The sequence below is a fragment of the Phymastichus coffea genome, unplaced genomic scaffold (assembly GCF_024137745.1).
Source record: "Phymastichus coffea isolate CEN01 unplaced genomic scaffold, Cenicafe_Pcof_1.1 PCOF00063, whole genome shotgun sequence".
Taxonomy (NCBI): domain Eukaryota; kingdom Metazoa; phylum Arthropoda; class Insecta; order Hymenoptera; family Eulophidae; genus Phymastichus; species Phymastichus coffea.
The window spans coordinates 919,877-945,456 of NW_026706874.1; the positions used below are offsets into that span (position 1 = coordinate 919,877).

A 25,580-nucleotide genomic window follows, 5' to 3' on the forward strand; every position below is an offset into this window, starting at 1 on the left:
CAACATCATTCGCTCGACTAATCGTGAGTATTGGTACATTCACATTCATACGCGGTAGCAATAATTCGTGAGTCGCCACGGGTTGTCTCTCGCGGATTTCGCTTTCATCCAGCTATAAGAGCGCGTAATGAGTCTAACCGATGCGCAAACTCACGTACAGGCGGAAGCTTTTGTGTGATCCGTTATACATCCCACCTCATTTGCCTATAATGTCATACCGTTATAATACACGCGAAGCTACCGTAGAAAAAAAATTATTAACAACAACAGTCGATATTAAATACACAGCCGAGGGCTGCGCATTGTATGGTAAATCGTTGTACAAGGGAACTTTGACCTGCTTTTTTCCATGTTTTTTTTTGCACCTTATGCACATCACGAATTCGCAAGATACCGTTCGATGAGCGACCAAACATGTGATAAGCAAGACAAATAATAATAGCATAAATGAAATAACACGGCAGTAGCATATCTACTTACCTGACGGATGCATCTGTCGACAGGATGTGGAAAGTTTGCTCGCTCTCCGACGTGTTGCCATTTGTCATTTGGACACGTTGAGAGATACATATTGTGTGTGCATGTGTGAAAGATGTGGATTTCGTGCAGAAGGTTCAGTGCGAGTATTTAATGATGCCAGGCAGACGAGGAATGAACAAGAGAAATTACGATTTTTTGCGTTTTTCCATCTTTAGTATCAGCTTTCGATGTCAATCTTAAAATCTGTATAGTTTAACAATGAAATAACTTACCGTCAATAAAGTAACGATTCGAATGAAAAATAAAAAAAAAACGAACTTTTATACAATCCCCATTTAACGGAATTCGCATAAATTCCATTTAAAACCCTTCGTACACGACATCAATACGGAAATCCAACACTTCCTTACTTGTATTTTCGGTACATCGTAATCGAGTTTGCACTTAACTATTACAGAAAACGGAGTTTGCAAGCTCTATAGTAGCGTGAAGAGAGCGAAGGACTCGTAAAAGGTGCACGTAAACATAATATATTTTTTCTTATTTCCTAGGCAGTATATATAATTGACGGCCTCTCTTTCTCCGCGAGAGTGTATAGAACTTGCGGCTATGAAGACGTTAGACGAGGTGTCAGTCGCGCGGCAAATGATATACGGCCTAAAGGGGCAAAACTATTCCGTCCCTTCCTCGACAAGGTTTTCTGATTTCGATAACCGCTGGCTTCGCTTAATCGTTAAAAGCCGTAATTATTCTCCGAGCCCTCGCTCGACACAATGTACGCGTAATATTTTTTTCTTTTCCGCGCAGATGTCTTTGAAACAAAGAATAAGATTTGTATCGAAAACGATGCGCGTGCGCGCGTAACTTCTCACCGCAAGAACGCGTTGCACTGACATCTCACGTATACACCGCAGAACGATAAATCAAGAAGCGCTTAGAGAGAGGCTTTGTAACGTCGTAAAAGAAAGTATCTCTGCGTGTAATTGGGCCTTAGACCACTTGCGCGCGTACGTCCTCCTCGTGCGCATTGTTCCAGCAATTATCATATTTGTGGCCGTGATAAATCACGCGAGGGATGCGTCTCAACTTCGATCTCAGAGAGAAAGGAATGATGGTCGTGATCGGCGACACACCACGCGAGTACGTATCCTCAACGGGACGATCAAAGCGGACCTGCAGCGGACATTTAGTGCGCGCACCTCTTGGCTTTTCGCGCGAGCGGTCCTTGTGCGTTCCTGGTTGAGGACGGTGCAGGCGCCTTGCGAAGCCTTTCTGCACAAAATCAAAAAGCTCATTTCCGCGAAAATAGATAATGCCAAATAATTCCTCTATTCAAGCCTTTGCAGCCCTTTTCCGAAACAACGATATTTATCGGCTAAAATATATAATTCCTTGTTAGAAGAATACAAGGTATATACATACATTCCTGTGCGATCATTCGGTATTATAAACACGGCGTAAACATCGCGGCGACGGCACTTGCCGCATAAATCCGTGTTTTAGCGGCACCTTAAAAGGCAATCTCTCTTTCTCTCTCTTTCTCTCTTTCTCTCTCTCTCTCTCTCTCTCTCTCTCTCTCTCTCTCTCTCTCTCTCTCTTCGAATAACCCGATATAGATATTTTCAGCGTACGCACCTGCACCAGAGCACGTTTTGTTTGATTTATCCTATTGTAAATTGTCCGTAAATATGGTAAATTTTATGCATATATCGTGTGTGCGAGCGATTTTCAGGCATTCGTACGCGCGATAAAGTGATTTATTTCATCCTGCAGTTTGAACGAACTGATTGTTTAGTCATTCTGTTACAATATATTTCTTGATTTGTTACACAATATCACACATAATATTTACTTTACTAATCTCTTTAACGTACATAAGATCAAGTTCACATTTACGTATATGCGTTGAATTTTGAATCAAGAAAACTCTTAAATGAATAGTTCTCATTTTTGTTACAAGTTTAGATAACAGTAGTTTACCAATAACACATTTTTTTCTTATTTCAAGCTTCTCGAAAAGTTACAAAATCCATTAAAATTGACATTTTACATGGAACTGCAGCACATTTTATTCTACTCTTTCCCGTGATTTTCACATACACGCGTAGAAAATACATATAAGTGGCATTATTATTACGGTTTTCTCTTAGTGACTCTCAGATCGCCCGTAAATAATCTTGATAGCGTAGCAGCAACAACAACAGCAAGCAGCAACAATAATAATTACAAGGTGAATTAGCTCCCCCCTCCCCCAGGAAGTGACTTTGCGACCTCTCCGTCGCCCGTTAAAAAGCGCTCTTAAATCATAGCACACACTTTGATAAACGACCTTTGATAAACTACTTCCAATACAGGGAGTGAGAGAGAAAGATGGCGGAAATATCGCGATGGAATTTTAAATGTCGTCTTTTCCAGGGAAAAGGCGTCTTTGTAATTAAGGTCGGCATACCAAACTCTTGGAATATTTATGAAATACAAGGGTGCTAACGGCAATTCAATGAATACTGAGAATAGCTCATCTTTTCCAATAGTTGGAAAACGCTTCTATTAGAATTTTTGTTATGTTTGGATTTTTCTGAGGGATTATACAGAAAACGGAGACGATAAGACTAGAGCACGAGTTATACATTCCATTAGTCATGAATGATAATTAACCAGGTAAGCCGAGTCTTTCCATTAAGATTACAATAAAAGAATACTACGATATAGTGTGGAGTGCACGCGCATTCCTCTAGTGTTCCATAAATCATATCAGACATCATAAACAGCCTTCAAGTGTTTGATGACCTGACCTGGATATTTAAAAATGTTTCTAGAATTTTTAATTTGAATTGTTAATATCCTCATAACCAACATTCGAAGGAGAATGCACGAATAAAATCTCATTTGGAATCTAAATATATAGTTCCAAAAGATAAATCTTGACTAATAGCATATTAATAATGGCAATAAATCGCACTAATGAGCTCTCAAGAACGACTATTCAACTCTCGGCAAAAAAATATACACTACATTTTATTATCTGAAAGCGCAATTTATATAATTATTTCAATAACAGAGAGCAACGAGAAGCGAAAACTCGTTTACCCCGTCAGTGATTTTTCCCGAAAAGAAGCCGCCTCGCGTGATGCGTAACTCACCGAAGCCCCTACGCACGTACGCACAATAGGCAGGAAAGACGTATCTTTATTGCGTTTCGAAAACCTCAAGGCTAGTGCACGCGCGCCGTTTTAATTTGTCGAGCTTTTATGACGCTCGGCAGACTGATTCATTTTTGTTTATTATTAAAATACAAGCGAGCGCACGCCTCCGTGACAAACGGTTTATTTTGCTATTTTTTCCACGACGCGCTCTTGCCTTGCGAGGATTTTCTGATTGATCGGATGTTATTCGCTCCACGACGACGACGAGCTTTAATTAATTTGGCGAGACTGTCAGCGTCGGTCGGGCTTCTCCCATTGACATCGCGCAACGACTGTCATTTCGCACATCCTCTCCGAAAGCTCACGAAAAGTGTATACGACTTCCCGAAAGCTCTTTATATCTTCCGTGCGCTCGCGAAGCAAGAAAGTACTTTCTTTATACGCATCTTCCGCGCGCTTAAAAATAAAAAGAGGCACGCGAGAGAAAACAACATTCCTTTCTTCTCTTTTTCCAGCCTTTACGTATTCGTTTCCCTTCTTTTTATGTCGTCGGTGCGTGTTTGCCCAAGGGATATTCAACATTTACTTTTAAAGACTTACAACGAAAGATCGATTGCTTTAGGTTAGTCGTTAGCTTCTTCAGCCTTTTGCCTTTCGGTTGAAATGCGCTATTTAATAATCGAATATTTTAATACAGATTTAATTCATAAACACTCGATATTCGTACACGAGATTGAATAACTTTGTAGCATCGAACAAGCTTTTGATTTTATTTCTTGTTTTTTTTTTGTTTTTTCATAAAAAGCACAGCTGAAGAAAGAAAAAGAAACAAAACGTCGAAGATTTTTATGTGTAAGCTCTCGCAAATAAGTCAACAATTCGCACGTTGTCAGTAAGTCTGTAGAACAAAACAGCTATCTAAACAAGTATTATGAAAAAGAAAGTGTTATTAGGGGCCATTGACGCCTTTTTGGTGTCGAAATTCGCATTTATCTTCGACCACGCGACGCCGCGCAGGAAGTTGGTAACTCGTACACCAAACATCAATAAATTCATTAAGACATATCTTTTTTTCCTTCTTCACTGGCGATGCTTAATCGTACAACGATCTTGGACCAGAAAACACAAGTGAATGTTTCTTTGATCTTGAATCTTTTCCAGCGAGCTTTTTTACTCTCGAAATCGTTCGCGTCTGATTATACATCGATTAGTTGACGTGTTCAAGTGCGTGCTTGCGCATTGAGATGAGACGAAACAGACAGATAAGAATAATGAGCTTTTCAATGGATACGTATTGGGAAGCGAAAAGCTATTGTTGAAAAAACGTACGATATTCTTTTTGACGTAGAATCCGATTGTTTTGAAAAAATTTGCAATGTGACATCGTCGCTTGGTTTAGTATATAAAGCTTGGCGATGAGTGCGGAAATCGTCAGTTATTCCAAACTTCTCTGATACTTCATAGCCGCAGCTCAAGTAAGTGCAAATTCAGACTATTTCAAATTTTTGTCAATTTCATGCTTCAAATTTGCTTTCGTAGAAATCAACGATTCATCAACAATGAAAACCCTCTTTTTGGTATTGGCTCTCGCGGTTGTCGTCTTGGCAAGTCCCGCTGATGACAAAAGTGTAAGCTTCAAGTCATTTTCATTCTTTGTATTTCCTTATTTTGGTGATTTGATAGACTGTATATCATTGGAACTTTTAGTAAAGTCCCCGATAAAATTCTAAAAATATGTTTTACTTGCAGTCAGGTGATGGTCACTTTAATGGCATCTTGAAATTTGACTTTACCGGTGACAGTAATTTCAAAGGCAAAGTCGAAGCTCTGGCCAAATCTGTAACAGACGCTCTCAAAGGAATCGGTTTCAATGGCGAATTCAAGAGTGAAGGAAATAGTAAGAGTATAGGTCATCTCGTTGGTGATTTCAAATATAGCGGCAGACGTTTTGGCAAAACAAATAGCACTTCTTCTAGTTCTACCCCTGCAGATTTTTATCCATACTGGCAACGGAACTAACCACCGAAATCTCCCGGCTTTTAACTTGTAGCTATTTCGTATCATGATGTAGCTCTCTAGTAGAAATATAAACGTAGACAATAGCACGATAAATCTTTGACTTTTCACTTGACATAAACCTTAACAATCGGCTAAAAGCTCCATACCGCAAAGTAAAAGCCTCATCATGCGCTAAACTTTCGCTAAAGGGCATCTCGGGCTTTGTTGTAAATGCGATTTTATTTTTTGTCTTGCGAAAGTATAAACGAACACGCGTATACACGCGATTCATTAAATCGCGGGAGAAATTTTATTTCACGCGCGTGGAAATAGAATATACATCGCGTGCGATTGAAGACTTTCTCGAGCAACCGCACTGGCACACTTATTTATATTATTTTTTGTCCAAGTAAAATTATTATGTTGCGTCTGGTAACTTTATATATTAATTGAGGAAGAAACCTTAAGTTTCAAGGGGGAGGCGATGAAGTTTCAATCTGGTCTGAATAAACTTGTAAGGGGTGAACAATTTTACGCAATATATTTTCTGGAAGTTTAATTTCACGCAAAAATTAAAAAAATGTATCCCTTTTAACTTATTTGAAAATCCCGAAAGAAATAACAGTACAACGAGTAGTCGAAATGAGACTTGCCTATTGGGCGCTCTGCTTGATAGGCACGCGTGGGGTTAGAAAAGAAATGAGCTTTTTTTCAGAAATAAATGAATAAAAGTAAATATTCTCCTTGACAAATTCCTTCAAAGTAAGGTACATTAACATTATTGCACCGTAAAAGAACGATAACTAGGCCACACAAGAGCCTACATTTATCCTAGAATATCATCATGCACTCGGTCTCTGCGATAAGATCAGACAATAGCCCAAACCGTATTATCCCACGTTCTCGAGCAAATCGTCCTGCTCAATCTTTTTGCACGAAGCAACTTGTATTATCGTTGTCACCCATATACATACACATGAAATAGAATATTATTATGATGATCAGCAAGCTTTCCCTAATTTTACGTAACGGAACAATTCAAGTTAGCATGATAATAATTTTTCTATCGTGAAAATCCATCAAGTTGGTGAATTTATTTTCAAGGGCGTTGCATGTGTGTGTGGGCGGTGTAGCAGCCGCATCTGAAGCTCGTAAAGAAGAGCACACAAGCGAAAACGGTATATTTCCCGCACGCGGACTATAACAGTACTCTCGCGCTCTTGCTCTCTCGCTTTTAAAAGCCTTAAAGGCTGACGTCTTATCGATACACTTCTTTTTTGTTAGCCAAATCACCGCTGTAAACACCGGGGTTTACAAACGACACGCCAGATGCTTAGCTTGTTGAACTTTCATTTTTTCGGCGTCGCTTAATGTCCCAACTTCATCGCGCAATCTCAAATATTTTACGCCGTTTGCAATCGCTCCATTACGATACTCATTAATCTCTGGGTAATAACCGAGGGGGAAAAAAAGCACATTGAATTTTCGAGCCTCTGCTCGGCAAAGTGTCATAACGTATAACTCCAAGTCCGGCGCAGCGAGCAATCGAAGCGATCGTAAATCGTTTCGCCAAAGGAAAAAGAAAAAACCACTTATTATTTACGCTCTACGATTTTTTTCTCGCCGCCCATAAACACGCCGAAATTACGAGAGGCCCTTTTCGGCTTCAGCTTCATTAACCACAGGTAAAGAACAAATGTTTTGTTTTTCGTTGCTCGGAGTCGTTGTATCGATTACTTACCCATGAAAATAACCGCTCTACATTATTCTTATCGGGCTTCGGGAAAATGCGCGAAAATACAGCGGCGTTAAACTCGCGCGACCTTCACATGAAAATCCCGACGGCGACGTACAATGTGATATTTTTGGCGAGATGTAGCGAGTCACATATGCACACGTATCCGGGGCTTCCGCGTAAATACGCGCAAACGGGAAATCTGAATTTATATTACGCCAGCTACCGAGAAATTGCAACTATTCCAGCGATAGCTAAACCAAAAAACATTATTTTATTTACTGTATCGCCGTGCAATCGGGTGGGTGGCTGGGTGGATCAGAGATACACGCATTAAATTCACGAATCTTATTTTCGCCTAACGGTGATAATTAAAATCATGACGCCCCGTTACATGTGTGTTGCATTTGGTCACGAATTGTATGTTACCAGGTGACTTTTATCGAAGCTATACAAGGTAACGGCGTGGATTTTTTCTTTATTTTGCGATGCGAACTTTCTTTTTGTAAATTCTCGTCTTGACATTGGTGACGTTTACGTAGAAAATCGTAAGGCTTAGCGGAATTCGATAGAACATTCAAAGTATATTACATCGGAGCTTGAAGTTTCAAATTGAAATTTTCTTTTTTTCTCTCCCGGATGCGAATGTTACAAGTCTAATTCTCACGTAAACGATTTAATAAATTCCAAATATCTTATCTCAACTATCACATTTATTTTAATGTCACAATGATTGGCGATAAAACAAATATTTGTATGAGTTCTAATCGATAGCTATAAAGTTCAGCATTTGCCTCTGTGGCTCATTTCAACCGCTGAAAAAGAAAAGAAAATACGTTCAATTTGGAAACGCATATGAATTATGAAATACAGGATTGAAACTTACAACGTCTTTTGCATTTCTTTTCACACTCGAGAGTCGATAGATTAACGTAGCTCTGACCATCGCTTCCACACACCCAATTCAAATCGTCGGTAGTAGCACAGAGGCAGGATTGTTTATCATTCAAAGGTTGCGCATTGACACTTAACACCATGTGGCAGGCGAGCATCACTGTAAATTTAAATAATCGGATAACACATATGTAAATCGCTCGTATAGAAAAACAAAACTTTCTTTATCGAAATATGTATAGAGTTGTTTGTGTGATTTTGCATTTTGTTAGCATAAAATTGTTTGTAGTCAAGAGCGTTTAACGGCATTCGATAAACTTTTCGTGTGTCATGATTTCAAGATAACAACTAAATACTCAAATAGGTCTAGAATTAAACTACTTCTACTATGATTATTTTTGGGTACTTAAATGCCTTATTTAGACATAGACGTTAAATGAGTCTCGCTTTAACTTTCAAAATCAAATAATTTTTATCCGTTTTCAAAAGTCAGTTTCACTATCAGTTAGATACAATTTTTCTGCTTACCATATGAGTTTAGTTTACATTGCTCAGTGAATAGTTCCGAGTTTAAAAGTTAAAACCAGACTATCTTGACGTCTATGATAAGGAACGATTTCGATAAATAGCAAAGAAAGTTATGAATTTAAAAAAACAATATATTTATAGAATTTTGTTTAAAAGTAATTCATATCTTTTGCCATCTTCATTTGCAGTACTTTGTGACATCTCATTGAACTTTTGTCGCGCTATCAATACTTCGACTATCTCAATACAAGATCTAGTGGTTGATTATGATAACATTATCGCTTACTCTTTATAAATATACATATAAAATCATTAACTTACATAATGTAAAGAAAACTGCTAACTTAGCCATATTGCAAGTTTCGTGACGACACGGATGATAAGATCAACACTGATGCTTCGAACGACTGCCGAAGACTGATGTGCGTCGCTGGTTTTTATTTGACTCACAGACTTGGAAATTCTCGCTTGAGGATATGATGAAATCGTTTATCGTTTCTATATCAAAAGCTTTGGGACACGAAAACAACGTTTTAACGGTGTGCAAGTAACTGATGTGATAGATTCATTATGAAAATCTTCACATTATGAAATCGCATATATGAGCAAAAATTTGGTCAACAACTTGTTGCAAATAAAGAGATTTAATTCAACTTTACGTGGTAAAGTTGGTTCGTTTTTTCAGAGTTGCAGAAATATTGTTTACCTCTACGAAATTACAAAATATATGTAAATATCTTGATATTTTAGATTTTGATTAAAAGTATTTTTTCAGAGTTCAATCTATAAATTAATCCCCCGTAGTTCTAACGTATTTTTTATTAAAACCTGCGTTCAATTTTTCATAGAAATAATTTGATAACGTTAAAAACTATACTACGTGGATCATAATAATAAATATTTAAAAATCTTAGCAAGCTTCATAAATATAAGACTTTTCTTAAGTTTAACTCTAAATACACATAATTAAAGAAATTTATTTCTTATTATATTTTAGGACTAACTAAACTAATTAAATTTCTTGATTTAAGAATATGCATTCGTTTTTGTAGTGCGAAAAGCAAAGATCAATGCCGACTATTTTCTTCAAGAATATAATTATAAATAATATAATTATAAAGAGAGATTGAAGAAAGTTTTATTGAATATTTATGAAAACCACGTCACATACGATAAGTAAAGAACGCATATCCGGAGAATCAGGGTTATACTTGTATAGCGCACAGTTGACAGAGGCATAATTTACGCTCGGATGGTATCCGCTATATACGAGTGCAAGAATTCTGTGTATATTTTCATTACTGCAACAAAAGTTTGACATTGAAAAAAGAGCAAATTATTCGCACTGGCCATCGTGTAAAACTTCCGAATCTGAAAATAAATGAATATAAGAAAAATATATCAATATTGATACATTTACTATTCGATATTGAAAAATCATTCAATCCGCAGTACTCATTGAAGCATTGCAGTAAACCGAAAATGGGATAAGTTTGTCTATCCGACTCGCAAATTAGAAGATATTCATATATGTTGTGATACATTTGTCTCTATGTTCATCCAATGCAATCGACATTGTAAAAAGTTTAAATCCATTTATTAGCGCGGTGCTGAATAAAATTACTACATATAATAATATATTATCAGTTTTGGCGGTTAACTAATATAATACGTAGAAAAAGTAACTTACAAATTGAATTAAAATTCACACAACCCACTTTGCTATGTTGAGAAGATTTCTTGATATTTATCCTAGAAAACCCGGTCGAAGTTTATATAATTAAGCTTGTTGCCGTTCCTACTTATCAAAAAAAAATTTTTTGTTTTAATTGAAAAGCTTCGGTTAATTAATTTTTATCAATAGTTTTGAGTAGAATTATATTTTATTGAGATAGGAAAACGTATTGAAAATTTCTTTACTTTTGCAATAATTATGTTGCATTATCATGAATACATTAGCAATAAGGAATTGATAAATCTTCTTTACAGGGGTATATAATAATATCGTACTTGCAAAACTCTTTCTCATAGAAATTACAAACGTCGTCAGCATAACTATTAATTTTCTTTCAGATGTGTAGTTCGAAAAAATGTTGACGGTAGATAAAAGAGATTAATTTTCGTGAAACAATTCATAGTTTTGTCTGACAATAGATTCAAATTAATGAAATAGATGATAAAATAACTTTCTTTCAAATGCAACAGTATTGATAGAATTAAGACAACTTACAAGGGCTGAAATGTTATCATTTATTTATTCTCGATGAAATATTGTCAGAAATTTTAGGCATAATTTTTGCCATGAATTTATCATCTTGTACTTTACTAAAACGATATAATGGAAAATTAGCTGATTTTAGTATTTGACCATTTTTATGAAAATCATCATTGATACGATAAAAAATGACGCATATTACATTGTTTACAATTTCTGAAAATTATTTTTTTCCATTTTACGATGGCACGATGTTTATCAACTTGTAAATAATAGCGGATGTATAATCCTTCGCTTAATGTGCTTGTTTCTATTATCTCGGAAACGTTTCAAGAATGAATCAAGTCCAACAAAGAGTCATTTCAGACTGACATTCTCATGACTTTACGAATATTTCCATGACAATACTGCTTCCTCTAAATCAATACAGATTAATTTTCCAAATTACGAAATTTTTTAAAGATGCTTTTGGGTTGATCATTTAAACAAATTACATCTACAGTCCTGACTAGTGTTTGACTTATAGATCAAATTTTATATTTTTGTAGAATATTCTTGACCGTAAATTTTCCAATTTATATAATAAATGAGTACTATTTATTATTATTACTGTTGTTGTTGTTGTTGTTGTTGTTGTTGTTGTTGTTGTTGTTGTTGTTGTTGTTGTTGTTCTTGTTGTTACTTGAAATATTTAATTATTTGCACTGCTATGATTGCTGTTGATTAAAGCTACATCGCTTTCAAAATTAGGTAAATCATTTCAACCAACTAGTTTTTTCTAAAAACTCAAATGCTTTTCGACGAGTAATCTCCCGGTATGAGAAAAGATTTTAGGATAGAAATAAAAAAACTATGCGTCAAATCATATTACTTTATCGTTATAATATTTGGACCTTTTAAACACAAGTTCTTATTGTTAGATATTTCACTTGGATATAACTAAAACACAGAGTTTTACAATTAATATTTATTGATATATTACAATTTGCTTATTTTGAGGTACTCAAAATTGAAACTTATTCAACTTGTAACACCGGTTTCCACAATTTAGCGCAGATTTGCCGGGGTAAGTTATTCCGTTAGTTCCACAAACAGTAACTAGTTCAGTTGTAACACCGCACAGTGGGCAGCCACCTGCGATTCTCGACTTGCTTATATCAGCATAACAGAATCCGCAATGATCAATTTTTATTTCTAAATTCATGAATAAATTTTATACATTATATTTATTTTTCATATATCATATTATTTAACAATAGTTTCATACATTCTATTTTATTTCAAATTCACCTGAACTGAAGCATTTGTTGTGACACCTTAAAACAGATATATTGTCATAAGTTATTCCATTGTAACTACACACACACTTACATTAACAATCTGTAGGAAAAGCAGGACAATCCTTTTCAATGTTACTCTTAAGTTCATAAACAGCGGCAACGTTGACCATGCCAAAGCATACCAAAAGGACTGCCAAATATTTTATTATTGTTATTGTTCTTGAAAATTTATCGACGGAAATGCATTTGATTATAATTAAAGAAGAATTTTTCATTGCAATGAAAAGTCTTAAATTAAAAAACTATATGATCTGCTAATTTATATTTACGCTATTAATAAAATTACTCCTCTTACCATTGAACTTGGCCATATTCTTGAATTATTACTGAAAATTACAATTCAGGCAAGTTAAACTGCTGGTGATCTGCTTTATATAAAAAGTTGTTATGTCTAATCGTAGAAATTAATACATCTCTCTTCTACATCAATCGATTAACGATCGAATAGTAATTTTCGAAACAGATTTTCGAAACTTTTGAAAAGCATTACTACAAAGAAATTTTGAGTGCGGTTTCTTTAATAAGTAGTTCCAACAACAATTATTTTTAGCTACGAGTCTTTATTATCTAATTAACTTACAATCGATTGAAATATTGTAGACATTTCATTTGCATTAGTCAGTGACTCGACTGCTGTTCATAAGTTTGGCATTCACCAGCATACAACGCATATAAATCTAGAAAAAATATTTTACGTCAACCATCAGTATTAAATAAATTAAAGAAATTAAAAAACAAAAGCAGACTTACTCCGTCCGTAACATTCATAGTCGCAATACAATGATTCGTAATTAGGATATGTTTGTCCATTAGATCCGCAAACAGGATCATATGTAAAACTAGTAATGCAATTACAGCCTTCTTCCACCCATGGTTCCGAGGGTACTGGATAAAAATATTCCTCAGAATATTCATTTAGGCTGGCAATATTTGTCACGAAACTTACTAAAAGGCCTAACATAAAAATGCACATGATTGATCAAGTGCTTATATATAGTAAAAACATGCATCCTATAAATATCCCAAATTTATAATACTTACTCAGAAGCATGATGTATAAATTGTTATTTTTGTTCATTTTTATCTTATTATACATATATAATACAATATAATACGTATATAATACTCTTCTATCACTTTCAAAATTTTATGTCAATTTCAGACATAACGCGACATAACGTGACTGTCTCTTCTTGACCGTGTTCCGATCTTATATAACAAGTTAACCCCCCCCCCCCCCTATTTATATAAAAATCACAATATTTTCAACATCAAAAAAAGAAAAATATCCTGAAGTTTTTGCAGGGATTCTCATTAGATTATAGCAGATAAAAAAGTATAATTGGCAGTTAAAAAAGAACCCGTTGCTTAATGGATAGCATACCATCTTACAAGACAGCGAAAATGTATTTTTTATGCTAAAACAGAGATAAAATGTATAAGAATTCTTCATAGAAATTAAGCTATCAAGAGTTCGTTCACTTTTATTTGAAAAATATGGGTTGTTTAGGTACTAAATATTTCGTTCTCAAATTTACATTTTTTGATGTAATAAAATTAATTGTAATTAATATTTTTGCAGAATTGTTTACTTGATTAACATTATTTAATTGTAAAATATTGTGTCAGTTAGGATATGAACACAGTATGAAAAAAAGGTGTTTAGTTATTAAACATATAGTTTCGAAAGATATACAAAAATTATAGAAATTAAAAGTTTATTTATTTTTAATTTTTAAATATTTGATAATACATGAAAATATTTTTCTTATATGAGGCCACAGCTCTTTACTAATAAGGAGACCGTTTTCAACATTTTCCATTGTGAACAATTCGAAGATCTAAAAATTGAAAAATTATCAATTATAAACACTCAAAATAATATTAATAAGGTAATACATAGCAATGATAATTACTCAATCTTTTGCATTTATTTTCGCAGCGAACGGCACCTGCATTAGGATAAGTACGTCCATTTGATGCACAGACTGGTAGTAATTCCATCGTATTTGGACAAAGACATCCATTACCCATTTCTGCCCTTGGAGCTGCATTGACATTTGCTATTACCAAAATAACTGAAATCACAAATTTTTGTTACTTGAACAAATTGACTTCTCAGCAGCGTAGTAGAATTTTACCTACCACACAGAATAGCGATGACCTTTAAGTTACCCATTTTGCAAATAAACTTGTAAGTCTTAATGTTGTTGCAACTACAACTGCATATAATGAATTCTTACGACCGCTACCTCGCTTTATATAATAATCGGTGAAGTTCCCCTCTCTGCAAAGAGACTACAATGTTATTTGCATTCGGTTGAGATAATACGAAGGAATTTTTTTTTCGCAAACGACAAGTTGTTTTTCTAACCTGTCGTCGTTCACTGCATTTATGTGAAGGTCAAATCGTTGTTAAACAAAAAAAAAACTACCCGGCTCAGTTTATTGATATTCTTTTTTACATTTTTTACGCAAATGTGAATCCTAGATAGAAATGGCCTAGTAATAAAACATCTTGATGAGGTTGACGTTTTAACTCGACTTGCATGCACGTATGAGGTAAAGTTATGTTACTCTGAAAAAAACGATCTATTTATTATTTTAAGGTTATGAGAAATGCTATTAATTTATTTCACTTTTGATACTAACATATTTTTAGAGCGTATGGCAAACATCATTCCGTGACATTGTTTCTACAAATCTACCTCAAACATAAAGTGATTATATTACTTTTAACATTCGCTTGTGCACAGAACATTTTTGTAAAAAATAAAAAACCTTCTCGAAATACGCAACTTGCTACAATAAGATTAGTGACAATAAAAATGTCGATCATATTTAAAAATAACGTTAATTACGCAGGTGACATCAGCGGTGTTACAGTGTAATTATTCGGCAACTTGAATTTACGTATGTTTTAATGTTTCGGTGTCATAAAAAGGAAATTAGTTTCTATTGTATTTTCATGAGGCTTTTGTTTACAATTTGATAAAATCTAACTTTAAAAAATATTATTTAAATTAGTTTGCATATTGAAACATTTTGTCAATCAATTTTATAAAATTCCAATTGCAAAACTCAAACTGTAATAATTATTAAATTTGTTCGAGGATAAGTTTGTAATATTAACATTATATATAATGAATAATTTATAGACTAGAAATATATTGGTATTGCATTAAATACTGAGTTTGAAAAGGAATACAAATAAATACATTTAAAATATATAATATTGCATAGCAGGTATATTTTGAAATAAGAACATTTGTTTCTAAAATGGCATTAAACTCAATATGAAAAGTATGCTACGAAACTTAGAAAGTGTAAAATTTTTTTAGAAAATAAAAACGTTTGTTTTTTAATTTTAAAGTCTTTGCTGAATTAAGAAATTTATTCTAAAAAATAAAACAATTGTTTTATTTAATAAGATTCTTGTTTTGTTAAACACGACATTTTTGTTTGTTTAGTACTAAATTCGGAATAGGAGCATTTAAGAATACAATTCAAAAAAAATTGTGTACAGCATAAAGATTTGAATATTCACAGATAAGTAATTGTGATTCTATTGGCCATTTAATTATTCGATTTTGAAAGCAATCTAGCAACTGTAGAGAAAAATACGACCGTGCTGAACATAAATACAGACATGACACCTGCTATGAAATAATTTTCAGACATGGGAAGGTGTCGTTGTTTCACCTCAAAAAGATAAAGCAATGTACGCTAACTTTCCTTGAGCAGCACGAAAGTCATAAAAATTGTTATATCAGCTGTGAAAATCGATCAAAGTAAAGTTGTTTTTGCAGCAAAGTCGCGTTGTTGTTTGCTCAAAAGAGTAGCTGCGACGATCGACCATAATCTGTTGTTTTGATTTCTCGCAGGCAAAAGTGCAGTATTCTATTCGCGGACTTTCACACGACGAAAATAAACGCCGCGCGCAGCAACATATGCACGCAGCCTATCTCTGTTGCGATTATAATGTTGTTTGTGCTTTTATACGCTCGCTTTGCGAAATAATATACCTTTGACAATTTCCAGATGCCAGCGGAAATTTCTATTTCGGATATTTCCGATGTATTACCGACCCAGTCCATGAAATTTTCCAAAATGTATTTGTTATGAATATGTGATTTTTACGAGATTGTTTTGGTGGGACAAATCAGGTAAATTTTTTTTCTAACTGACGTTCTATTGAGATATTAAATATTTTGAATTTGTATTTTTGAAACTAGAATCGATTTTTAGCTCAGATAACAAGGTTCTGTAAACATACGATAATTTACAAAATTATCCTCAGTTAATCAACTTATCTATGCTTGTAAATCTTGCATTAATCACCGAAGTACGTTTAAAAGTGACCGTGAACGTCCTCCCTATGAATCCCTATGAATATATACGTTTCACAAGCGTGTAAAGTAACGCTGTTACTGTTTATTTTTTTATCATCCGTACCTGCTATGCGTTTTTTTAATTAATAATTTGAAAAAAGTTTTTAAATTCAAAATTCAAAAAGAAATTTCAGTTGAAAAATACATTTAAAAAAATATGTTTTACCATGAAAACTGTAAATAAGTATTATCAGTCATTCATAAAATATATCCCCAAAGTGAAAGCCGCATGTTAATGACAATCGCGTGATCTATATATTAAAGTGTAAGTCGGCGATATTACGGCATTCAAAGAAAGTTTGACGCTTCGTCGTGACTAATATATTTATAAAGAGCATGCTGCCACGACGACGACGATACTAATTGGAAATTTGCATGGCTGAAAAATTTCGCCAGCGCGCTCCTATACAGCTGTTTCCGCGTTTTCGCTCTCTGAGAAATAAAAAAGGACACACAAGTTGTACTCGTGGGAGGAACTTTCGAGATATCGCGATTGTTTCGAACTTTACCACGATTTGATGTGTATAGTATATACGTGATGTAATGCACCTACATATCTTGTAAACGAATGATATGCTGGTGATAAAGGATAAGAGACAGGGAATTTGCCATGATTATACGATATATTATTCTAGCTTGTCGTGTGGATTTAATGATATATAGTTTTAGAGATGATTGAGGAATCAATTTGAAACTTCTATTTTCACTGCTTTAAATCTGTGCATTGCGTTTCGTGAGAATTGCAATAAGAGACTTTATCTACATCAAAAAGCAAGAAAATAATTCAGTCTATTGCGATAAAAATGTTATTAAAATAAAAATCACACATGTGATTATTGACCGTTGGGGAAGAAAATGAAAGTTTGTTTATGACCGCTGATCTGTTGCATATCTACAGGGGCGTTTTGAAACAAGCAAGATGACACACTAAAATCAATTCTTCGTATTATTTTATTTCTCCAATGTGAGAAATATCTTTACATGTAAAAGGAGTTTTTTCTAAATTATAAATGAATTCAAAAAATTACAAAAGACAAAGTTAGATATCCTTAAAAAGTTGAAAAGATTTGAAACAAGTTTTATTTACCGACATAGGGAAAATTCTTTTAAAAAACTAAAATTTAGCTCTACGAAAGATGTTATTTAGTCCTTTATGATTTTCCTAAGTAGCAACTGAAATTTCATCATGCCTATTATATCGATAAATATCATTCTGTTTCATCACTTTACATTCAACTGGAATTAAAAACTACATCGACGATCCATAAATCAATCTAGAAAATCATCACTTGCAATAATTCATACATAATTTATAGCTTCCATACACGTGAAAAACCATTCCAAAGAATTAGATTCAGACAAACGGTGAGTGCATCACACACAAAAGTATTTGTTGTCCTACACGCGATGATAATCACAGAAGGAGAAGGGCGCAGCAGTCACGACAGATCAATGGATCGACTAATTGAAGTCAACGCGATATCAGCATCGCGACCTACATTACCATTGTTCCTCTCACTTTCAACCCGCCCCCCCCCCCCCCCGCCCCCATGAAAGTGAATTTTGAAAGGAAAAATTATCGCTGCTCTCGATTCCGGGTGAAATACTAATGCAAGCTGATGCTCCGCGAATGAATAATTAATGAGATAATCGATTGCCCCGAGATCGCAGCAGGTGAACGACGAAGACGGCGGTACTCCTCAAAAGACTCTATTTTTTCATCCCCTTTTGTCGCACGTGAGTTATCGGCTATTAATACGCATTTGATGAGGGGACGTCATTGACGGTTTTGCTTAGCTATCGTGCTGATTAAAGTGAAATCGACTCTTAATTTGCACTGAATATTCATAGATTGATTTCAATGGAACACGCGCTACACAATTTTGTTTTGATGCCGTTGTGTTGCTAGAAAACATAGTCGTAAGACAAGAAACATTTTCTTAAATTATGTGAATCAAAAAATAATTTTTTCTTTTGTCATTGATTTATTAAGCGAATTGGTTTACTAGAAATGCATAACATAATTTGAAAAGCAATGGCAGATTGTTAAAAATTTCCGAATCAAACAGACCCTGTTACATCAATACAAACATCTAATCACGAATCTCTAGCTTCAGCCGTATTAATAAATCATTGTGGATAAGAATCTTTACGCAAAGGAAGAAAAAAAGAATATGCGCAAGCCTTAAGGGGTCACACATACATAGAGTCAATTCGTCGCGCATGAGTTTCATTATTTCGGACAGATTTATCGCCCAAGAAATAATTTCTAATTGAAGTTAAGTCTCGTAACTCGCTCTCAACTTAATTAGAGTCAAAAGCCTTGTGTATATCCTCTTCTCTCTCTTTTTTCTCCAAAGTGTGTTTGCTTACACGATCAATTTGCACAATTTATGCGCTCTTTTCCTATGTTTATTTTCTAAAATATATGGACATGTGCGTGTTTACGTTTCAAGCTTATAATGAGCTTTATTGTATAAACGCAGTGTATGGTTATTGCTATTCGCAATAGATACTTTTCAAAGCGTCTGATATATTTTACTACGGAATTACTTTTCTCGTTTTGTGTAGGGTAGAATTGATCGAGTAGTCGTCCAAATAATCATCCGTCAAAAATGTTATCTCGCAGTCTCTCTCGCAAACGTTCTCACGCTGTGTTTTCTTCTTATTTTATTTTATTTTTTCGTCGAACCATTAGCTGGCGCGCGACTTATCGGCACGCGTTCTTTTTTTCTTTTTTTTTGGTACGGCAGGTGTGGTGTGCGGGAGCTGAAGATTCCTTTGGATTTAACGATGCGCCGCGAAGTGATTTAATGATCGAGCTGGCGATTTATTGGTGCCTGTTTAACCTTTTGTGAGAATTATTTAAGCGTGGCATGGTACAAAATTATGAATTGGCCTTGCTGATTTTTGATTTTGTAAGTATGTTTCTTGGTTGAGGAGCAAGAAGCTTATAATTTAAGCTATTTCGCGATGAACAGTAATTGATTGTTATTTATCGGAAAGATTAATTTTGATATAAGTACATTAACATAATTGTGCTATTAATTTCATCACTCAGTGGCTTTTGATAATTATTCATGTTAATATTAACTGAATTGATTATTTGTTTTAATTAGAAATGTAGATGTAAAGGTCACGTGTGAACTTGTGATGTCTGAATTTCACTAAATAAATTCGAATACATTTATTGGGTTCAACAAACTGAGAAATAAATTTTGTAACGATTTGAGCCCTTGAAAGTGAAAGTTAACGAATAATAAATTACAAACAAAGTTACAATTACAATTTTATTTTAATATTATTTTGTTCTGTTACGTTTAGTTAGTGCGTCTTTTCCTATACGTTTGTTTGTTAACTTATCAAACTTAAGCAACAGATAAATCGACAAAATAACTTTAACGTAAATGAAAAAAACACGTTAATTTTTAAAATAAAAATGGATAGTCATTTATGAATTGGCGCTGAAGAGTTGAACTCATAAACAATATTTAAAATAAGTGCAGCTAAAGGAAACAAAAATCTCTAACAACTCACAAAACAAAGCGGCAAACGCCAGACGAATAACAACCTCTTCTCGTCCCCGATATCCAATTAACTTCACCTCCGTTATTCCATGCATCTGTTCCCTTCGGCCCTCTTTCCTGCCTATATAGGTATTGAAACGACTCACGCGGAGAGAAACTCTTGAAAATACATCTCTCAAGTCTGTTATTTTCGCCGCGCGGCCCCGATTTTTTAACAATTTTTCCGAAAGACCCGTTTGTTTTCTAATAAAAGCGAAAATCGGATATAACGAGGTACGTTGTCGTTAAAACGCAGCTTCCGCGATAGTCGTTTCTATTAGTATACGTGCGGTGTATAATCGAAGATGAACCGGCAGATCGTTTACACGTGCCCACGATATTTACGTAAAAGTTAGTTGAAAGGAATGCCTTTCCCTTATGGATTTCGGAAAAGAATAACTCGACGACTGATTGTTATTTTTCGTACTCATCAATAATTCATCAAAATTACCTCTATGTTTTTCACGACAGCGACAATAAACATGAAATCCTTACGTAAGAAAGAAAGAGAAAAGGGAATCGTGAAATGTACGAGGCTCGCATACAAATGTCACTCCATCAGTCATATTTCGTTAGCTGAATTTTTCATTTGGCCATGCGATGTGTAATGCGAGGTAGAGGCAGAGAGAGAGAAAGAGTAAAGTTGCAATTTGTTCCACCGAGTAATACAAGACTTTATACTTTGGGCTCCTTCCTTTTATGAATTATAAGGAACATTGTGTGTCTTGTGTCTTGTAAAGCTTTAATATTCGCCGTTATACGCAGCATGTTATATGGCGAATTGTTGGATAACGGCTAGAGAGATGCAATAAAGTTCACAGGGAATTTGCTTGCGATTGTTACTTCAAATGATACATACTGTCTATTCTGTCAACGAGATACTTTTAAAACTTTCAGATCTGTCTATAATAAATATCACACAGAAAATAGTTCACAGAACCAGAAAGAATGTTTTCTTCAAATGAAATGTAACAGATAAGGACTCTGCATTGCTGAAATTAACAAGTTTGTATGCTTTCTTCAAATAAAGAAATATTCTCCTCAATAAGAGTATTTAAAGTAAGAAAATATTCTTAATTTGAAAAATAGTTTTTTAAGAATAAAAAAAAAATGTTTCTGATAAAAGTAAAATTCACACCATAACAAATGAATCTACCGCATCGACGAAGTGATGCAGAGATTTTTGATGATAGATTATGCTTTTCCACGTTATGTTAGCTTTAATGTCCGGTAATGAAGCTTCGGCAATTTGCATGACATTACACATGCGAGAGAGAAAGAGAGGCGTCGTACGCGCTTTCAGCGATAAAGATCTTCAAAAAGAAAAGAAAAATCGTGTGTATCGACGCAGTTCAACAAACCTCGCGCGCGAGCACGAGAAAGAGGCGCCGAGAGGGGAATTATACTATCTGGCGCCGATCGACTCGCGACTCTTTTTCACCTGCTGCTGATCTTTTCTTTTTCCAGATTTTCTTGCGCTTGAGCTTTTTTTTAGTTTATCTTATTTGCGGCGTGTCGCTAGAGGGCGTGAGGTCTTACGATTTTATTTTTCGACCGACGATACTTGGATTTTTTTTTCTCTCTTTCGTAGTTCAATAAAATTTCAGTTTATGTTGAAATGACTGTATCAATTTTTTATTTTTGGTGAATGATTTTAAAGTGAAACCAAGTTATGCAATATAAATCATAGTTAACAATTGATACGCAATTATTGCAGTAGCATTGTAAACTTATTAACCAGGAATAATAATTTTGTTACAAATTAAAAATATATGAAAGTCAATCTAGTCATATAAATAACATATTTAAATGACATGAGATTAGTTACACAGATATGTGTTTAGCCATGAAACTTTTCATATTATTCTTTTCATTAGCAATTCTTTCTTTCTTGGATGTTAATAATGGCAACAGAAAAAAAATTCCATTGACTCGCTTAATTTTTTGTATTTAATATGCATATTAAAATATGAAGACTGAAATTAAGTGAACAGCTTTGACTCCTTGAAAAACTTTTAATATATTTCACACTATAGAAATGATAGGGAATCAGCAATGGATATTCAATTTGCAAGTATATTTTTTTTTAAACAGGATAGATTTTTCCGCGATCGTTCGAGATTTTATCACCGATAAAGTGCATTTTGTTTAACTACGCTGAGATTACTGCAAACCGAAAAATATTGGCACAAAAATGATTTCATGAGTTTATCCATAACATTGATTAAAGAAAAGTTTTTTCAATTTTCCTTCTTTAAGATGTTACATGGCGTGTGTGTATATCTGATTTTGCAGCTTGAAAAGAAGCAATCGTACATTATGAAAACTGATAATTTAAGCGAATAAATTTCATTTTGTAACAGATAAATCAATCATGGTCCGTTGAACTGTCTTTGTAAATCATATTGACACAGTCGTGCACAAAGATCTCGTGTGTTGTTGAAAGACACCTATACTCAAATATTTAACAAGCAACTTATTCGCACGTTAACTTGATTCTTCTAAAATATTACGCTTTATTATTTTCAAAACCATTATGAAAAAAGTAATGTTTGCACTGACTGATAAAATTACGTAAGCATCTAATTTTTACAACACGTTGTGGCGCATTAGTTATTACGCTATATATAGTTCAAATATGACGCAACAGTTGCAGCTTCGCCAAACAATGCCGCACTGCCACATGTCGTTTGACATACGTTATCAACGATGACCTTTCCCCAAATGACGGGCAAAGTGAATTTCGGATTAGGCTTTTCCAATTTCTTTCAATTAACGATTTTAATATCGCGCGACTTTCGGTAGTACGAGGAGGGTGGGAGTTTTAGTATTTAAGTAGCACATGATTATTGATTAATTCGTACTCCGAAACATCGCACCGAACACTTTTTTATCGAAAAAAAAATGTTTACTTTCAAATTAGTTCTACTATTAGTAATTGTCCCATTAATCAGTGGTAAGTTGAAGAAATCTCAACAAGAATTCAGATAATAATTAATAGTCAATTTTCCTTTTCCTCCTAAATATCGCAGCTCATCACAAGGAAAGAATCATCGACGGTCAGAACAGCGACCCTAGCAGTTACACATATCACGTGGCAATTCTGAAGGTCAATGGCACAAATGGCGAAATTCAGCATATATGCGGTGGTGCAATAATCGATCGTCGCTTCGTTCTCACGGCAGCTCACTGCGTCTATGACATCGAGAGAGAAGACGTGATAATTAGGGCTGGTGGTAATCAAGCTCCGCCAGCAGACAAACCACATCTCGAGAAACGATATTTCAAACGTGTTACTAAGATTATGTATCCTAAGGATTACGTCAAGGACCCTCGTTATCACGAGTACGACATTGCTTTGCTGAAGGTACATGATCATTCATCAATTGTCCGTTTCGTAGAATTAATAATTTGTCACGATTTTCAATTGCAGATCGAAGGAACTTTCGATCTCGGTGATAGAGAGCACTTCCGGAAACTTCAATTGCCGAACGAGGACAACGATTACGAAGAGAAATGGGCTACCGTGTCTGGTTACGGTGTACATGAACCCGATCAAGGTACACTCAAAGCCGAAGGCAATGGTTTCAAGTCTCTAAAAACGAAGGTCATCTCAATTGACGAATGTCAGACTACTAGAACCTACATCCTCACCGCGGGTAGTTTGTGTACACTGTCCATACAAATGAAAGGCCATACTTGCTACGTAAGTTTCCCGCAATATAGCAACAAATTACATGTACGTCGAAATTTTATTAATCGAATTGTCGTGTTGAAGGGTGACGGTGGTAATCCACTAGTGTACGACAACCAAATCATCGGTATTTTAAATAATCCCAGTACCTGCGATGACACTCGTCCGGAACTTTACACCAAAGTTTCCGAATATCTCAGTTTCATCAAGAAGGTGTTCAGTGGAAAATACTCATCTGATATCTTGTACAAATAGTTTTATAGGAAATGATTGTCTAAATTAATCGTGTAAAATAATAAATTGAATTCGCTTATTTATTGTACAATCTACTTTTGTTATCTATTATTTATATTCTAAAGAGAAGATGATAAAAATTTAATAGGGAAAAATATAGTAGAAAAAATAATAATAATAAGTGTCAACACATGCGCAAGTGCTATTTAATCGACTACATCTAATTAGACGCTGCCTTGAGTTAAGTGAGTTATGGGTATGATAATTGTAACTTTTATCTTAGAGAAGACAAACTGTATTTCGATCATGGCTGTTTATAACTGAGAAAGGGTATCATGTTAAAAAAAATTTGGATTAAATGAGGCGTGAAATGATTAGATGAAAAATTACGATACCACCTGCGAATAGGATTATATTTAACTATCTTGAAGTAACAGTTCACATTTGATCGATATCCAGAATTTATTTACTGTAGATATACAATTCCAGCTTTAAGTTGGATTTTCGCCTGGCTTTCCTTATTAATCTAGTAAGAAAAAATAAGAGCAACTTTCATAGTATAAATATTTATCTTGCGCAGAAGAAGACCTAGGAAAGTCGATCGCCACATGTTTTCAAAACAGTTTTGATCTCGTTAAAGACGAATTTCACCGTTGCCTTGCAATCGTAACTTTCACCGTGCCTTGCGTGAAGATCCGTTAATTAACAGCGAAAGTTCATTAAAAAATCGATTGTTACGTAAGTCAACAGGGTGAATCGAACTTTTACACGCGCTATATGCGTGAGAAGGTTCTGTACAAACATTTTCGTTGCCGTTTCGCCCGATTAAAGATCCGTTAAAAAAGTGCACACCTTCGTTATAGTGACTTGCTTTTTTTATTTCGAGACCTTCGAAATGCTAATGACCTGCCACGAAAGAAAATGAGAACAGCTTTGTCAGAGTGCGGATGCACATTATTTGAGGAGTCATTATTTTTCGATAACACGTTTCGTAATTATTTTTCAAAGCGCTGTGCTGAAAGTGCGACTTTGCCATACGCTTGGCGAAAAAGGTTCGCTCGAATTTGTGCTTTCCACACGTTGTTTTGAATAATACCGCATCCAATATATTTGGAAAAGAGTTTCTCCGACCGAGGGTTGAATTTACTTTAATTTCCCACACTAATTAGGTAATGTACTAATACGATTTGTACAGTACAGTACAGTTTGATCCGACGCACTGCAGATTGATCAAAAGTTGATATGAAATTTACAGCAAAACATTATTTTATTTGAATCCAATTTTATCTTTTTTGGCTTACTTTACCACGTCTTGGCAATGAAACCTTTAATTTTCTTGACTCAGCTAGCTCTCCCAACTAA

At 34.6% G+C, this 25,580-nt stretch overlaps 4 protein-coding genes across 4 annotated transcripts; 2 read left to right on the forward strand and 2 right to left on the reverse strand.

Moving 5' to 3' along the window:
- The first annotated feature begins 5,050 nt into the window (after positions 1–5,050).
- On the forward strand, positions 5,051–5,735 carry LOC131667165 (uncharacterized). Its single transcript, XM_058940416.1, has 3 exons — positions 5,051–5,098; positions 5,163–5,251; positions 5,373–5,735. Exons 2-3 carry the CDS (start codon positions 5,183–5,185, stop codon positions 5,640–5,642), a joined length of 339 nt encoding a protein of 112 aa, XP_058796399.1. The 5' UTR covers positions 5,051–5,098; positions 5,163–5,182; the 3' UTR covers positions 5,643–5,735.
- Positions 5,736–8,011: 2,276 nt separating this feature from the next.
- LOC131667189 (turripeptide Gsg9.2-like) lies at positions 8,012–9,230 on the reverse strand. The gene is made up of 3 exons (XM_058940460.1): positions 9,100–9,230; positions 8,243–8,410; positions 8,012–8,171 (listed from the first exon to the last, which is right to left on the reverse strand). Exons 1-3 carry the CDS (start codon positions 9,128–9,130, stop codon positions 8,140–8,142), a joined length of 231 nt encoding a protein of 76 aa, XP_058796443.1. The 5' UTR covers positions 9,131–9,230; the 3' UTR covers positions 8,012–8,139.
- A 4,810-nt stretch (positions 9,231–14,040) lies between these two features.
- On the reverse strand, positions 14,041–14,560 carry LOC131667186 (turripeptide OL11-like). Its single transcript, XM_058940458.1, has 3 exons — positions 14,479–14,560; positions 14,250–14,411; positions 14,041–14,174 (listed from the first exon to the last, which is right to left on the reverse strand). Exons 1-3 carry the CDS (start codon positions 14,510–14,512, stop codon positions 14,143–14,145), a joined length of 228 nt encoding a protein of 75 aa, XP_058796441.1. The 5' UTR covers positions 14,513–14,560; the 3' UTR covers positions 14,041–14,142.
- Positions 14,561–23,194: 8,634 nt separating this feature from the next.
- Positions 23,195–24,239, forward strand: LOC131667203 (chymotrypsin-1-like). Its single transcript, XM_058940475.1, has 4 exons — positions 23,195–23,246; positions 23,323–23,657; positions 23,724–23,996; positions 24,069–24,239. The coding sequence occupies exons 1-4, from the start codon at positions 23,195–23,197 to the stop codon at positions 24,237–24,239; spliced, it is 831 nt and encodes a 276-aa protein (XP_058796458.1).
- Positions 24,240–25,580: the final 1,341 nt, after the last annotated feature.